Genomic DNA, 17,752 nt, shown 5'->3' on the forward strand with positions numbered 1-17,752 from the left:
TCGGGCACTGTAAAATAGTCCCAGCTGCTGTTCATTAACGATAGGGGAGCAGTCACAAGCTGTGAAAATGCTGCAAAGAACTATGGCGACGCCAGGCAACCTTGAAGTAAAGCCAATGGGAAATGGGACGTGAGAGGGAATGGAAAACCACAGCAGCACCTCAAAATTCTGTTCTCTGGGAGTTAGGGGTAGTGCAAAGGACGCACATCAAGACTGAAATCATTAGAAGGGTGTGAGGTCTTGAGAAAAAAGTTGGGCATAAAAAAAGTTGTCCTCTGCCTAATAGAAAAGTTAGATCTTTAAAATTAGGGCCAATTTGGAAATCATTTTCAGAAGTGGTAGAGTTCGTCCTTAGCCGTCTAATAAGCAAAATAAATGAGCCCAGTCATCCATTTTAACCACTGGGTACCTGACCTGTATATTGAGTATCGAGTTAAGCAGTTGTGAAACGACGAACTCTGTGGATGGGGGAAACTCGATTCTCTACTGAGCTGTCTTGGTGAGGAATTCAGGAGGAAGAGCTTTTATTAACCGCAGTTTGCGTATTGGCTGGGCCTAAAACAAAGGAAGACTTACAAATACTTGAATTATTTTACCATTAAGGAGGGATCTCCTCCCTCTCCAGCCTGATGTAGCGGTACATTTTAGTGGCTGAATGACAGTAATCTGGGTTTGATGGTGGGTGGTAGAATACTGGCTGAGTCAGTAAAGCAAATAATTAGGGAGACCATAAAAGTCACACTGACAAAAACAGCAGTTGTGAGTGAGTAGAGTGATAAGAAAAGGAGGGAAGCGGCATGGCCTAGTGGAAAGAGCACGGGCCTGGGCATCGGGGACTTGGGTTCTAATCCCAGCTCTGCCACTTGCTTGCTGGGTGACCTTTGACAATCCACTTAGCTTCTCTGTGCCTCGGCTTCCACAGCTGTAATGTGGGGACCGAGCTATAAGTGCTCGGCACATAATAAATACCATAAAAAGAGTTCAACTGTTTCCCTCCTACTTAGACTGTGTACCCCATGTTGGGTAAGGACTGTATCTGACCCGATTAACTTTTATCCATCCCAGCGCTTAGGACAGTGCTTAGCATTTTTTAGTAAGTGCTTAACAAATAATAACAATAATAATAATAAACTCGTCTGCCATATAAATCTAATCTCAGTTAAATAAACTCAGGCCCCGCTCCCTTAGGCAAATCCTATTGTTTTCCATTATTGTTAGTAAGGCTATTATAACATCTCATTTGATGATGTAGAGCAGTAACCCCTGCCTCGGAGCTACTGGCTCTGAAAATGTTCTGTTAAGTCTCAGCCAGAACCTACAATAACCTCTGCTCACGTGTTTTTTGGGAGTTTTCACTTTCTTAGGTGACTGTGGCATTCATGGAAAATCAAGTTGGAGCCCGGTTTTATTACTGCCTGCTAAAATATCGGGCATACTTAAAACAAAACATTGCATCTCCAGTCTTATTTGTCTTCAGTTGATTTAGTAAGGAAGAAACTTCCCTACAAAGGGTAGCTTAGCTGAGTCTACCTGCCAAGGGGAGACCTAAAGCTTTGTAGTTCACCTATTGAATCAAAAATGATATTCTTCTGTTTAGATTTTTCTGGCTTAGATAGCCCCTGGATTCAGAGGGAAACTATTCAGAGGCATGTGTAATTAATTTTAATTAACACACACAAGCTCAGCAAAGAGAGCTGAAATGACACACGCCTTGGTAGAAAATGTTAGTCACACATAGCAGCTAACTCGGAGCAGATGGATGGTTTCATAAAGAAAATATTTGCAGGGCCCTAACTGCATTGGCCTTATTATTTCTTTTTCTCTCATTTTGTAACTGCCTGGGTTTGAAAACTGTCATTATTTTTCATAGAATTTCAAGCAAAGCATTGTTCACATGCAGTGCTCTAGGATCAGCTTCAGATGTTGCTTTGGGGCATCTGAACACTGTTTCTGCCCATTTCTTTTTGTGTTTAAGTTAAATGGATGTCAATGAATGTCTGAGTGGAACCACTTGCATTAAAGTGTCATATGAATACTCTGTAATAGGTAGCATATTTTGGGGGGGATATAAGTGTCCGTGATATTTTGTTTGGAATTTGGGAAACAGTTTGAAGTACCAATTAATTGCAAGATGGTGGTTGTTTCACACCCAAAAATGTGCTGCTTTTTGAAATCATTCTGGATTTTGATGAGCTGTCAGTTTTTACAGTTCTGGCACCCTGAATTAAAAACAAGTACTTGGGTGGCCAAAAGAGTCTCGGAAAAGAGTGAATTTGTGGTTAGGTGATATGTAATTATGCTTTTCATGGGGTAGTGTCATTTCTCACTTTACTGTAAATGACGTGCATGGACGTTTTCTACGGAAACATGATTAGCCCTCCCCTTCATATGTTCTCTTCCCCCTCCCCTCCAACAGTGGAAAACAAACAAACAAAAACGCATTTATTTATCTTCCCTTGCCCTGTACATGCCATTTTAAGGTGAGGGATGAATGTGGGCTCCCTTTTACATATCAGTCTCATCACAGAGAATAGAGATCAGAACAGGTCAGGAGTCTGAAGCCCAATCCCATCTCAGTCTGCTCCAGACCCAGTCCAGACCACAGCTGAGGGGACCCACCTGGATCACAAGTTGATCCAACCAGAAGTTTGGGTTGGGCTTAATTTGGTTCATTTTCAGGAGCACTACTGCATCTGTATGGTTGAACCTCACAGCCCCCACCCCCGCGGGGGGCGCTAAAAGTAGCGCTAAGAGAAAAGTAGTTGGCCGGACTGATGGAACGTTCTCTAGCCCAAGAAAGTTTGGCCCGGTGTCAGCCTACCCTTTCGGGCTCCTTGGACCAAACCCATCTCGTATCTGGTGCTGATACAAAGGTCAGACCGATTTGGAAATGGAATATCTGAAGGTTTTGTTTATTTCCCTCATAGTCATCTTCATCACTCTCAACATTTATTGAGCACTGTACCAGGCACAAGGCAACACTCAGCGACACCATCCTTGCCTTCAAGGAGCCGACAATCTAAGGATCTTCTCTCAGACTCTCTTGTCCCAGGATGTGGTGAGGGCAGGAGTGAGGGGTCTTCTCGGTCCTGGCGTCCCTACAAGTAGTTTCGATGCCTAACTAGTAGAGCCGTCATGCTGTGCTCTTGCCCATCACCCCATTCATTCTCAAACATATTCCCAAGTAGGATGAGTTTGATAGGCACTTTTATGGTTCCGGGTTGCCGAGAAGGTGAATTCTTTTGCCAAGAGTAGAGAAATGAACCATGCTTGCCATCGCATTAGATTTCCCCCTTACCTTACCCCATCACAACTGTCAATTTAATGTTCAGATAATGCCATACGTAGATCAGAGAACTCCTGGCTAGAGTAAGGATTTTAACTCCTAGTTCTCAGTAAAGGAAGTGAGCTCCTGTTGGCCAGTGGAATACGCTGGCAAGTAACATCAGCCAGTGGGCCGTGGATTGCATGCCACATTTGTTCCTGTTCAGCTTCGGATGTCGCGTGAAGAAATAGGGCGTTTTCACCCTCTACCAACCGGTGTCGTTCTAAAGGCTTTCTGATTTTGGTGGGGGAGGTGGGAGTGGAGAAGCAGGCAAGGCAATTGTCAGTAGAAATGGAGGAGAAAGGGAAGGAATGGATAAGAGGAAGGGTTAGGGAGATCAGAGGAGAGATGAGGGCAGACTGGGAAATAGAGGGAAGAAGGGAGAATTGTGGAGGGGGAGGACCCTACAATGTCATAAAATGCATTTTGCGCACTGAAAGATAAAACAAAATTCTTCCTTGGACAGACTCCCCATCCTTATTCCAACCTCCAGCTAAAATTGGAATGCTGTTAGAAACCCCGTCCATTTCATAATTACACAAGCTCAAATCCTGTCATATTGGCACCATTCACTCTGCCGCCGTCAAGGTCTGTCAGCATTTCCATTATGATTCCCATCCCACGCTGACAGGAGGATAATCCCAGCAGGCTCAAGTGAGTGATTTAATTTGGAGGTTAAAATGTGCTTTTTGGGTCGTTTCTGTTATCACCGTGACTTTTCCCCAGTTGTGAGATCAGCCTTTCCATCCTTCACCCAGGGAGTTGGGCCAATTTTCTGTTGTTGAAATTTGCCTTGCTTATTTTCATTAGCAATCTGGCTTTATAAACACAACTCTACCAGGCTGGATATCATTTTCTTCTCCTCCTCAAGTATAAAAGAATTGCCGTGTTTAGATCGGGCTTGTTAGTATCCATCATCTTTTGACTGGGTCCTCTTCATTGTCTTTTACACGTGTTATTTGGAGCATGTTTGGGAAGAGTCACCTTCTTAGACCAAACAAAGACATTGCAGGGATTTTCAATAAATCTCTTTATATATACTCTTTAGAATTTGTTTATTTTATACTACGTATTATATATAGTCAAACTTCATTTCTTTGAAATTCAAAGGACCTGGAAAAAAAACAGACTTTAGATTTGTGGGCTTGGGGGCTTGCAGTGTTTTGTACTGCATGGTCATCTGAAAAAAAAAGGCTGTTATTAGTGAAGTATTTTGTATACGCCACAATAAATATACATCTGAGGTATATTCAGATTTATAATGAACATAAGGAGAGAGTGTGTGTGTGTTTCCTGTAATATACAAGAGGTTTCATCATCACCAAAATGTGAAAACATTAATTCCCTACCTCATCAAGGGGTCATTGGAGTTCTTGGTCTGGTTATTAGGGAACCAAGGTCAGATGCAAAGTTACCATCTGGGTTAGTGGTGTATTCAGAGCTCTGTATTCAGGAACCAAGCTCAAGTAAGCATTCAAGGAGATCCCAGGTTTGGGATCTGATTGGCTTCATGGGTTTGGCCTAGGCCTCAGCTCCCAGGACATTGCTAAATTGGGCTTAAACAGGGAATGTTCATTCATTCAATCGTATTTATTGAGCGCTTACTGTGAGTGTGCAAAGCAATGTACTAAACGCTTGGGAGAGTACAGTATAACAATTATCAGACACGTTCCCTGCCCACAACGAGTTTACGGTCTAGAGATGGGAATTGTGAAGAAAACATCTGACCGCAGATATGTCCCTTCAGAAATGGCAGAAGGCAGGGATTAGAAGGACAGTTTGACAACCACTGCAGTTCGTGCTACAAAGCAGCATTTGTCCTCTGCAGAGAGGAAATGGAAAAGAGAATACCTGGCACTTAACAGTCCACTAAATGTTTCAACCATTAATAACCATCTTCCTACTTTTAGCCTGCAATCACTATGACTTGGATTTGTTCCTGCAGAAATTATGCAGTCAAAAACCTGGAGTATCATGCTGCGTCAATATGGAGTAAATAGATCTGCTTTGATCATTCAGTGATACTTACTGAGCATTTGCTGTGTGCAGAGTAATGTACTAAGCTCTTGAGAGAGTACAATATTATAGAGTTGGTAGACTTCCTTTACCGTAAGTGCCTCTTCCAAACTGGCCATCCAAACCAGAACTATCAATCACTGGTATTTACTGAGCACTTACTGTGTGCAGAACAGAAAACTACAGCAGGAAATCATCCTAAACTAGATTCTAGATCTGCCTCTGTTGTGATCCAGTTACCAAGTGATTGGTTTATGAATCTAAGGACATGTCCCTTGAGAATAATACATAGTCCAGAAACAAGCATTTCCGAGTTTAATGCTGGAAAGAATTGTCTAAGAAGTAAGGAGATTTGTAACTTGAACACTGTTAGTGCCCAGCGGAAGACAAATTGAGCCCTATTCCATTGGGTCTTCATGATAATTTGACAGATTTGGAAATGAAATACTGTCCTATGTTTAAATACTGGGGAACACAGACTGTGAAACAGATTGGAACTCTCCCCACTGATATCTCTGTCCTATTTGCATCTCCCTGTTTTGTACTTCCCCTTCCCAATGGGAGATTTTTATTCCTCAAATCTTGGGTCTCGGCCAGGGCAGTGGGCGAGCAGTATTTACTCCCTCTTTCTCCATGTGTAATTTGCACGGCTTCCTTCCCAGTGCTTATTGTCTGTTTGGGAGACTGAATTTTCTCATGTTCAACTTTGGAAGAGGGGGAATGGTGATGCAGAAAAAAGGAATCTGAGCTTTTTTGATGCCTGCTCTCTGCCTTTTGCCCCACTTTTCACTGTCCTTCCAATCATCGGTCGATGGATGTGGTTTGGGGACCCCCTTCCAAGGTCAAGATGCCCATTTTGCCTCACTTGACACCCCAGTCCTCTTGCCCTCTGTCTCAGAAACGGGAAGAGGGAAACTATTGATAGATTAAAACACTGCATTTCTCTTAGCACTTAATACATAGGCAGGAATCGATAGGTGATTTGTTGAGTTTCTGAGGTCATTTTGATGCAGCTTGCTATTTATCTTCCATCTTGCTCCCTTCGCCTTCTTTAATATCAGTGTATTTTGTTAAGCTCTAGCGTTTTCATCTAGATTTTCCTTGTCACATTGTTTGCTTTGTAACATGGTGAGCAAGGTTTTGTAAGCTTTGTTTTTGTTTTGTCAAAACGACAGAGGTTTTTCACCTTCCAGCAAACTCAGCCACTCAGTTGGCACCTGTGAAAATCTGTCCAAATAAATTATTTTGCTCTTTCACCCCTTCCATTAATCTGTAGAATCAGAGAATCTTAGGGCTAATCTTCCATTGTTAATTTATTCCAATACGTCAGCAATCCTCACTCTAAGAAAATTCTTCCTTATATTTAATCTAAATCCTTAACACTACATTTGCAAACCACTTGTTCCTTTCCTGTTCTCAGTATTGGAGGTGACTAGCTGGACTTCTTCAGCATGCTGACCTTCCATATCCTTGAAGGCAGGACATTATTTTCTATTCAAAAAAGTTCTAGAACTGTTGAATTCTCTTTTTTTATGGAATCTGTTAAGCAATTACTATATGCCAGTTACTGTACTAAGCCTTAGGGTTAGATTCAAGCTAATCAAGCCAATCAGATTGGTCCATGGCCCACGTGAGGCTCACAGTGTTAATCCCTATTTTACAGATGAGGTAACTGAGTCACAGAGAAGTGGAGTTACTTGCCACACAGTGGACAAGTTGCAGAGCCAGGAACAACACCCAGGTTCTCTGACTCCCAGGCCCATGCTTTAACCACGAGGCCAAGCTCCTTCTCAAATTCTCGATTCAAGCTTATTTGTTCAATCCAGATGCCTCGATTTTTTATTTTCCTCGAGACCGGAGCTGAGAGATCCTGAATAGCTTTAGGTAATGAAACAAGCAGGGAGATTTTTTTTTAAAATTCCATTTTCTGCAAAATCTTTACAATTTTAGGGGTTTGCTTTCTTGCTGCTATCTACTGTGCATTTTTCACCTTTCCCTTTAAAGGAAGGGCAGGAATTCTGTTCCCATACTTTTCTGCTGAAAAAAACAAAACAAATAGACTCTGCTTTAAGACCATTATTAGGTTAACTCTCAAAATGTATTCTTTCCAATCTCTGAGTTCATTTGTATCTTCAGCACTTAGCATAATGCTTTGGCACATTGTCAGCCCTTGATAAATACCCTAATTGACCAACCAAACTGATTTAAGTTCTGTTCCTTTTAACATTTTTTCTGAGACTCTTTCAGACTTTTAAATCATTTTTTAGGGCCCTCATCTGAATTCTCTACTAATTGTCCCATTCTACTTTAAGTTATGATGTCCAGAACTGAGCATCTTACCTTTTTTAAGGGTTTCACCTGTAGGAAATAGAAGGGGAGGACCGAATTGAGGTTTTGGTTCCTAAGTGGCTTCCAATTGCTACTCTCCAGTGCCCATCTCAATTGTTCTTAGGGGTTTCTTATTTTGGAATTAACTCAGTCAGTTCCCTCCTTTAGCTGAGACTTAAAGGAAATACGTTTGAAGTTTAGCAAGGGAGGTTGTATGTTTTAAATGGAATAAAAATGGAGAGGGTACCATGCTCACTCCTTCAATTAACTTTTTTTAAGGGAGCTGAAGTTATTCTGTGTATCTTGTGGTTAAAAATATGCACTTGCTTGTTTTCAATAGGTTTGTTGCACATGAATGAATTTTTTTTTGCTCATATTCTTTCTTTAAAATTAAATCCAGTAATATGTGAAAGAGAAGTGAAAATTTCCACATCTGCTAAGCTTTCCTGGAAGCAAGGCTAAATCCTGATATTAAAGGGAGTTCATGTTAAAATACCAAGTTTATGATTCCCTATAGCAGCCTTCTTCCTGTGAGATTTTCTTTACGGTATGCATTTTAGAATGTTGGATTTTGCTCCTTTGCAGGATGTAGTTAAAACATTGATGTTAGGCAAATTCCAGATACCTTATTTCTGGATAAATTTTGCCTTTATGGCCCTAAATTAATGGAACTCGATTGATAAAAGTACTAGACTATGTGTTGATGAGCAAAATTAAACCGAGATATATGTTTATTGGTGAAGCCCTTCTAGGAATGAGCTTTGCAGTTCAGTTTATTTCCCTTTGTTCCTTCTACTTTAAAAATGCAGTGAATAAAGAGATGGTACGTGGGTATCCAAATAGGGTCTGCACTTTCTATAGAAATCTTAATGAAGGAAAGTTATACTCATGTTGGAAAAGTGAGGTAACTGGAGGGGAATATTTTGTGAGAAAAGGAGGAACTTCTGGGATAGGTTAAATGGAAAGATAGGAAGCACAGTCTTATGAAATAGTCACACTGCCTGGGAAGAAAAGTGAAATGTATTCTTTGAAGTATAGCCTCTTTAGAGTATTCTTTCTAGGTGGTAAATTCCTTGTGGGTAGGGAATGTCTACCAAATCCATTACATTGTAGTGTCCTAATTGCCTAGCACAGTGGTGAGACCATAGCAAGTGCTCAATAAATAGTTGATTGCTTAATTTATTGACTCATTATCGCCAGATACTTGTGCAGTGTTAAGGTGCCCAAATCAAATAATACTGGAGGGACGCAGGGGTCCCCATGCAGGTTAGAGGGGGCAGATTTATAATAATAATAATAATTATGGTATTTGTTGAACGCTTATTATATGCCAAGCACTGTTCTAAGCACTGGGGTACTTACAAAGTAACCAGGTTGGACACAGTCCCTGTCCCACATGGGGCTCCCAGTCTCAATCCCCATTTTACAGATTAGGTACCTGAGGCCCAGAAAAGTTAAGTGACTTGCCCAAGGCCTCAGAGCAGACACGTGGCGGTGCCGAGATTAAAACCCACCTACCTCGAACTTCCAAGCCTGTGCTCTTGCCACTAAGCCACACTGCTTCTCGGGTGACTTAGAGATCTAGCAAGAGACCTCTTCTGGAGAAACAGTTGAGAAGTGGGAGAAAGAGGAGGTCAGGACAGGTTGTGGGGAAAATAAGACTTTTCGGGAAAGAGTTCCTCCTGGAGTAAAACCTTTGGAAGGTTGGAAGCCGGGTCATATTTTAATTTCCTGTATCCACAGTGTGACTATGACAATGAATTCTGTTATATATATTCCTAAACCTTCCAATCATCCCAGGATTCTCCCTGCCCAAAGCTATGGCCGGGCAGTCCCTGCAGTGGGTGAGGGTTAGGGGACAAAGTAGACAATGGGTAAATCCACTTTTGCCCTCTTCAGCCTCAGGCACCTACCCTGGTGCCACACCCACCCTCCCCTCCCCAGTGTGATCAATTTTTAGACATATTTCTACTTCCTTAAGCAGCAGTGGGTTGGAGGTCTCACGATTTTCACTGGCCCAAGTCCTTCCACACATCTGCTCCTGGAAATAAATCCCCTTGCGTGGTGGGGGCTGGTCTAGCAAGATGGAAATCCTATTTATTGTGACCAAAAGCAGTTGTAGACCCGTGGAGATGAATTTGATTCTTGAAGGATTTTCTTTGCTTCATTCCACTGAAGTACGTATCGTAATTGATTTTATTGTGTCTTCCCCTCTAGACTTGTAAGTTCCTTGTGTACCAAGTGCTTAGTACAGTACTCTGCATACAGAAAGCTCTCAATAAATGCCACTGATAGATGCAGGGGGAGGGGGGGGGGCATCATCTTGTAATTTTTCAAGGAGTAGAATCTAAATTAAGGTAACAGATGGGTGAGAAGTGTACTTACGGTCTTGCCCATTTTTCTGAAAATGAAATATGCTTTTGTCATGGGTCCATTCCATTAAGGCTTTTATAGTTGTTGTTTTTTCCCCAAAGTGAATTAAGCTGCAAAACAGAAAGCTGTGGTGCCGCTACCTTTTAGATTTAAATTCTGACCTACAAAACTCGACTCATACAGATTCCCAGGATACCTGGCAATCCCTACTTATTTCTACTTGCTACAAGCTTGACCAGTTTATGATTATCTAGAGCATCCAAAAATACTGATCTGTTGCTTCTAGGAAAATAATTCATCTGCAAGTGGAAAGCTGATTCCATTATATACAAGATCTAGCAAGATGCGTTTACTTAGCTCCACTCAGACCTTTCAGCCCTTTCTCCAAAGACTGCTGACCAACACATCTACAATAATTTCTTTTTTACATTCTGAATTGTCAACATGTGAGTGAGTTATCATTAAAGCCTACAAGACAAACATATGAGAAAAATCTTTGGAAACAATTACCATTCAAAATACTCTTGGAAGAAATGGCTAAAAAAGAAGAGAAATTATGCTTGGGAGTCACATTGTTGCTTAATTTATATTGTTTTTCTTGTTTGGAAGAATGATGTGACGTTACATTTAAATGCCGGATAGCGGTCGCGAGGCTTTAACAGAAATCATTCCTTCGACAAAGTTCACTTTAGTTACCTTATGAAGTTTAGAAGTGGGGAAAATGGACTCCTAAACAGTATAGATTTCTGCATCCAGAGAAGGTCCCTCAGTGAGCCACCATGATTCATTTAAGCTCATTAGCCGAGCTTGGATCGAATCTGCCGTGTCTCTCTGAATAAATCGGTGGATTCACTATTCAGGATGTTATTTTCATCAGATACAGTAGGTTTGTTCACTACATTCTTAGACCACTCCAACCATCGACAAAGAACAATTGCAGTTAAACATTTTTGGGGAGCCCCAAGTGCCGGAGGTGCTATTTTATTACCGTATCCACAGATTTTGTTGTTGGTTGTCATACCTCAGAATGACAAAGATGCAGTTTAACAGAAAACTGTTTCTCCCTTCTAGAAATGTATACAAGGACTACCGCTTCCTTGAGCTAGCATGCGACACCCAGGAGGATGTGGATTGCTGGAAGGCCTCTCTGCTCCGAGCCGGCGTCTATCCTGACAAATCCTTAGTAAGTCGAACCACTCTGCTTTTGTTTTTTAACTCTGGTCAAGGAACCGCTTTGACTAAGGATTCTGCAATATTTGAGTGAAGTCATCTCTCTAAATGCCCCAGTCGATTATGCTTTTTCTGTTAGATGGTAACCTCCCTATTTGATTAAGAACTTGGCCACCTGCTAAAATGTGATCTCTGTGAAGTCAGCCCTAGAGAGAATTCCTTTTTGGAATTCAAAAATAATTTTCAGTTAAACCATTAGAAATGTACTGGCTACAGCCCTCTTGCTTCCTCTCTGATGATTCATATCAGCACTGTGAAGGTGGTGCATGTCAATAATGAAAATAAGTCACTTTCACATTATTAGAGGAACAGAAAAGTCTTGGCTACATCTGTGGGGGGTTGGTGTGTATTTATATACAAGTAATGGTTGTATAGCAGTCCTTTGGTTAGAGAAGCGGCGTGGTTTAGGGGGTAGAGCACAGGCCTGGATGTCAGAAGGACCTGGGTTCTAATTCCAGCTTCGCCACTTCTCTGCTGTGTGACCTTGGGTAAGTCGCTTAACTTCTCTGGGCCTCATCTGTAAAATGGATATTAAGAGTGTGAGCCCTATGTGGGACAGGGACTGTGTCTATCCTGATTAATTTATGTTTACCCCAGTGCTTAGAACAGTGCTTGGCACATAGTAAGCACTTAACAAGTACCATCATTATTATTATTATTATTCAATGGCAATGCTCTCCTGACAATGAGTTTGTATCCAAACTCATGAGGGACGTGGGCCCTCTCTCAAGTGAATTTGGACTTCAATTCAGAACTCTTGGGGCCACTGTCTGCCGCCACCAAAATCCTGACCCTAGCTTGGATTTGCTGTCTGAGCACCTGGGAGACAAGGCAGTGTTTGTCCTATGGCCTTGGATTCTCTGTTGGTTCATGCATATTCAGTAAAATCTCTTCAGAATGAAGCTTAGGGAACCATTTGCTATGTGGGAGTTCTGTGCACAGAGGACTTTTAAAGTGGATTGAATTACAGATTGGGTTCCCACTGGCGTATTTGTGAATAAAGAAGTGTGCCGAACAGAGGTTTTATGGGCTAGGAATGTGTGGATGCCAGTGTACGCGCACAGTTCATTCTATGACAAATGGTCGCCCAGACATCCCAGTCAGGGGCAGGCGGGAACTCAGCAGGGAGACAGACCCGAGAAGGGCCGAGATGAACCACAGCTTCCCGCAGGTTCTTATGAAATATAAAGAGGCTTTTATGCAGTCAACCATCATTCCACCAGGCATGCCTTTCCACCCCTTCCCTGGCTCCCAAACCCAGAGCTAACCCCTCCTACTTATTTGAGGTTTAGCGTATCCCCCAACTTCACCCCTGCCAAGCAACGAGAGGCCAGCCCGTCAGTCGGTCAGTCAGTCGTATTTATCGAGCGCTTACTGAATGCCGAGCACTGACCTAAGCGCTTGTGGGAGTACAGTATAGCAATAAACAGACACAATCCCTGCCCACAGCGAGTTTACAATCTAGAGTTCCTGGGTGGCCTCTGGTCATAAATCCACAGAAATATGTTTGGAAAAGGCAAGAGAGAATTGGAATCATGACTAGGCAGAAATACACTGCTGCTTTATTACACAGCAACCTTTTATTTATCTTTTATAAGATATTACTAAGTTCTTATTGTGGGCAAAGCATTGTACTAAACATTTTGAAGACTGCAACAGAGTTAGAAGATACTTAGATTAATCTATCTTGCATTTTGTGTACATGCATTTACATCTTTTTGTCTTGGATGATAGTGATAATAAAGATGGTATTTATTAAACGCTTACTCTGTGCCAAGCACTGTACGAAGTGCTGGGGTAGATCAAAGAGCATGTAGTGCTGAGCATAAAAATTCTTCAAGCACATCACATTCTTAAAGCAGTAGTGTCTTTACAGAAGCACAGAAAAGTAAGGATTGAGTGTATAGGAACTAAAGAAGGAGTGGAGGAGTGAATATTTTCAATTCCACAGAATTTTATAAGGCAGTTGTCAAATTTCAGGGGCACGTCGGTCTTGGATTCTGAAGACACACCGATAAGGTCTTGGTGCTCACTGACGTTATTATAGGGTTTGAAATATCCCAGAGGCATGGGATATGTGGAACTGATTCCGTGAGCAGTGTGGCATGAAGCAGCGTGGCCTAATGGAAAGAGCACTGTCTTGGAAGTCAGAGAACGCAGGTTCTACTTCTGGCTCCGCCATTTGTCTGCTGTGTGACCTTGGGCAAGCCACTTAACTTCTCTGGGCCTCAGTTACCTCATCTGTAAAATCGGAATTAAGATTGTGAGCCCCACATGGGTCAACCTGATTATCTCGTATCTACCCCAGCATTTAGAACAGTGCCTGGCACATAGAAATCGCTTAAAAATACCATTATTATTATTATTACACTATCTACATTCTGCTTGCCCACTATTTTCCCCCCTCTTTTTAATGATAGTGAGATGGCGGGCATGGAACAACCCAAGAAAATGAACCGATATCTGGGTGTCCTTAAATGGCAACACCTTGGTGATTTTTACGTACCACATATGTTTAAATCACAAGTTTTCCAGAGTTGAGTAGACAGTCATGACTGTTGAGAACTTATTCAAGTAACCCTGAAACAAAGAAAAATGAGGGAATTCAGCCTGGCAGTAGGCCTTAAACTTAGATACTTTAAGACCTTTGTAAATTCTTGTCACAGATACCACTGACATCACTTTTATAGCTCATATATTTTTCTAGCCTCAGTGCACAATTTGAGTTCATTATGGCTTTAATAGTAGTCAACTCCTCTTACATAAAATGATGTGGAGTGCTTGTAAGGAACAGAGCTTAGAGAACACCCCCAGTAGCCGTGAACAAGTTGTTCTCCACAGCAGTATCATTTTTGAGACAGCATGACTAAGATGGCTAATTTCATACCAAGTACTAGTTTTCCACTGGTGAGTCCCCTATCTGGTACCAGTGGGACATCAGATGCCTGTTTGTCTCACGTTTTTAAGTACCCTACCTCCCTGTGCTTCAGCACCTGCCACGGAGTTCTGAAGCTTGGAAGTGAGGTCTATGTTACCGAGGATTTTGGAGGAAAATAGATTTCAGCAAAATATTCCATCCGACACCACGATGCTGTGGGTCGAGAGTGGCTCTAGCAAGATCACGGCCTTCATTCATTCAGTGGTATTATTGAGTGCTTACTGTGCAAAGCACTGTACTCTACTCTTGGGAGAGTACAGTATAACAATAAAGAGACATTCCCTGCCCACAACAAGTTTATAGTCTAGAGGGAGGTACCTGGAATTGTGGTATTTCACAAGAGTTACCCCTGGACACCATAGGTATGACTCCTAAAAACGTATTTTCCAAAACAGGTTTTGTAAAAAATGATGGACCTTCTGGGAAATTCTAGGAAATTAAGTGTTTCCTAATATTTTAGTTCCTTTTAATCTTTATCATTTAAATGAACTTGCACTGGACTGTGACCTCTCTTCAATCCATTTTGTAAGCACTTGTATCCCACTGCAGAGCGGTGTGTGTTCTCTGCTTAATTTTCCTTAAAATGAAACCAATTGGCCTTTTAGCATTATAGACTTAGAGATGGAGAAAACTGTCTGTGTTGAATGAATCCAGCACTAATACATCTGATACTCATTAGTGGTTTTTCCAACTTAATTTTGAAGTCTTCATGTGAGTGCTCCTATCATTTCCCTCGGATGGCTCTTTCACTACATCACTTGGTGTAGGACCAACGAATTTTTTTCCCAGGGTACACAGAGGATATGAAGGAGTGATAGGTCGACCTATCCCTTTCCTCAGTATTCCCACCATGAGCCCCCAGATGACAATTTGTATCTTGGATGTGCCCCAGAATTTACAAAGACTCTGAAATTGTCATTTGCATGCATGCCACAAGCTGGCCCAGAACTGCACCCTGCCATGCTCAATAAAAAGAAAACCTGGTAGAAGCAGTACTTCAGTGGCACACTTGGGAAATCACCAGGATACATAAAATAACGATGGCATTTGTTAAGCGATTACTATGTGCAAAGCTCTGTTCTAAGCGCAGCAGTGTACCGTCACCCCTCAGTTGGGATCCGTTCATTTGGAGATTACTCCTTTGGTGAAATTCTGAAGTGTTCAAAGTCTACATTCTTATTACTTTATTTTCTCTCTCATTTCCTAGCCCTGTTTCCTTGAGGGCCACCTAAACAGGTGAACCTCAATAATAATGATGATAATAACTGTGACATTTGTTAAGTGCTTAGTATGTGCCAAGCACTGTACTAAGTGCTGGAGTAGATACAAGATCATGAGGTCAGATGAAGTCCCTGCTCAAAGTCTAAGAAGGAGAGCAGATATTGCATCCCCATTTTATGGTTGAGGAAACTGAGGCACTGAGCAGTTAAATAACTTTTTCCCGAGGTCATTCAGCAGACCAGCAGCGGAGTCAGGATTAGAACCCACATCTTCTCATTTCTACTAAGCAACGCTGCTTCCCCTTCAGTTTGAATCCCTCAAACAATTGCACAGCATTTTCTTCATACTTTTTGCTATACATAATGCTTATTCTCATGTTCTACACTCTTTTTCAAAACAGAACTGAATACAAAAGCTTTGAGGATGGACTGGGATGGAAAATCATGATCTATTTCCAAGCTGCCTGACCTTGCCTTTCAGTGTCTGTGCAACAAAAATCGTAACCATATCAGGGATGGCTTTAAACATTTGGCCTCCCTGAGACAAGGAGATATTTGCCATCCCGTGATGTTGATATAGGGAACTTTGTGTCCCATCCACAGCTATTGAATGTCCCTCCTGCCCCATTCATGCATGCACAGCTCTGACTCTGTTTAAGCACTTTCAAATTTTTAACCTCACTTACCCAGGGACGGTCCACCAATAAATACTTCCTGAGACAATCGCCTTACTCGCTTACCTTCTAAAGCTGGCCCTTTACTAATCACCCGAGCCTGCTAGGCAGCGGATTTGTTTCCCACTGGCTAAGAGGAAATGTGAGTTTGAATTTGGATTAATGAAAACATCTTTTTTGCCCTTCCTTTATCAATCATTTGCATTTATTGAGTGCTTATTGTATGCAGAGCACTGTAGTAGCACTTGGGAGAGTACAATATATCAAACGGAGTTGGTAGACACATTCCTTGCTCACAGCGAGCTCACAGTCTAGAGGGTCGTGAGCTTTATGAGCTTCATGCAGCAGTAAAATCATTATTGCCTATTTGAGTTGCTCGAGAGGAACATTGGATTTTAACATTTTTTAAAGGAAGATTACTTTTCAAATGCAGGTACCTTTCATTTTCGGAGTGGTTATAAGGGAATCAAAGTCTGTGATTTTAGACTGTACTTGGAAATTTTAAGAGAGGATAGAATATTATCCACCCACACAAACCTTTTCCCATTACACCTAAATATGTAGATTTTCAAAAATACATGAGTCATATGTAATGTATGCTTGGCTGAAGTCTGGCGGACAAGTTCGCAGATGGTTGATCACTTTTTGGCAGAATTCAGTTGGTTTGAAAAGACAGGATTAAAAATTATATCTAGACATGAAAAATGAATCCCTGAAGCAGTAACTCCTATGTTTAATAGTTTCCCTTTCCTTGAAACCACCTGAATGGATCCAAGTAAGTGGGACTTCTAATGAGTAAGGGAGAGTAGAGCAGTATATTAGATGAAGAATGCCGAAGAGATTAGTGGAAGTTTGAATAAATCACAAGAGCTTTTGGACGAGACCAGCTCCATAATGAAGCCAGAACAGGGTTAAATATTTTTCCTCTTTTAATAGGGTTTCACTTCACTTTCGAACACACATCAAACTTCCTAATCAATCAATCAATTGATGGTATTTATTGAGCACTCATCGTGTGCAGAACATTGTACTAACCTCTTGGGAGAATGCAATACAATAGGAGAAGCAGTATGGCTTAGTGGAAAGAGCACGGTTTGGGAGTCCAAAGTTGTGGGTTCTAATCCTGCCTCTGCCACTTGTCAGCTGACTTTGGACAAATCACTTAACTTCCATGGGCCTCAGTTACCTCATCTGTAAAATGGGGATTAAGACTGTGAGCCCCACATGGGACAACCTGATTACCTTGTATCTGCCCCAGCACTTAGAACAATGCTTGGCAAATAGTAAGCACTTAACAAATACCATGATGATGATGATTATTATTATTAATACATCAGCATTGGTAGAAATGGTCCTGACCACAATAAACTTACATTCTAGAGGAACAAAAGGTACTATTTGCTGTAAGTATTGGGGATGCTGTGCCTGTTGTTGGGCAGGGATCGTCTCTGTTGCCGAATTGTACATTCCAAATGCTTAGTACAGTGCTCTACACACAGTAAGCGCTCAATAAATACAACTGAATGAATGAATGAATGAGGAAGTTTGCCAGAAGCCCTCACTCCCTAGCAATGGGAGTGGGTAAAAAACTGGTTCAAAAATGACCAGCCCCAATTTCTAAATCCTGCTTGTTCTACCGGGATTTTAT

At 41.6% G+C, this 17,752-nt stretch overlaps 1 protein-coding gene across 7 annotated transcripts in view; it reads left to right on the forward strand.

The window, feature by feature from the left end:
* Positions 1–17,752, forward strand: part of DNM3 (dynamin 3) — a 328,780-nt gene that overhangs the window by 228,058 nt on the left and 82,970 nt on the right. For all 7 annotated transcript variants that reach the window (XM_029081396.2, XM_029081391.2, XM_029081392.2 and 4 more), the window contains one exon: positions 11,114–11,225. In XM_029081396.2, the coding sequence (XP_028937229.1) occupies positions 11,114–11,225 (112 nt within the window). The remainder of the gene's footprint in view (positions 1–11,113; positions 11,226–17,752) is intronic.

Source organism: Ornithorhynchus anatinus, chromosome 16 (genome assembly GCF_004115215.2).
Source record: "Ornithorhynchus anatinus isolate Pmale09 chromosome 16, mOrnAna1.pri.v4, whole genome shotgun sequence".
NCBI lineage: Eukaryota > Metazoa > Chordata > Mammalia > Monotremata > Ornithorhynchidae > Ornithorhynchus > Ornithorhynchus anatinus.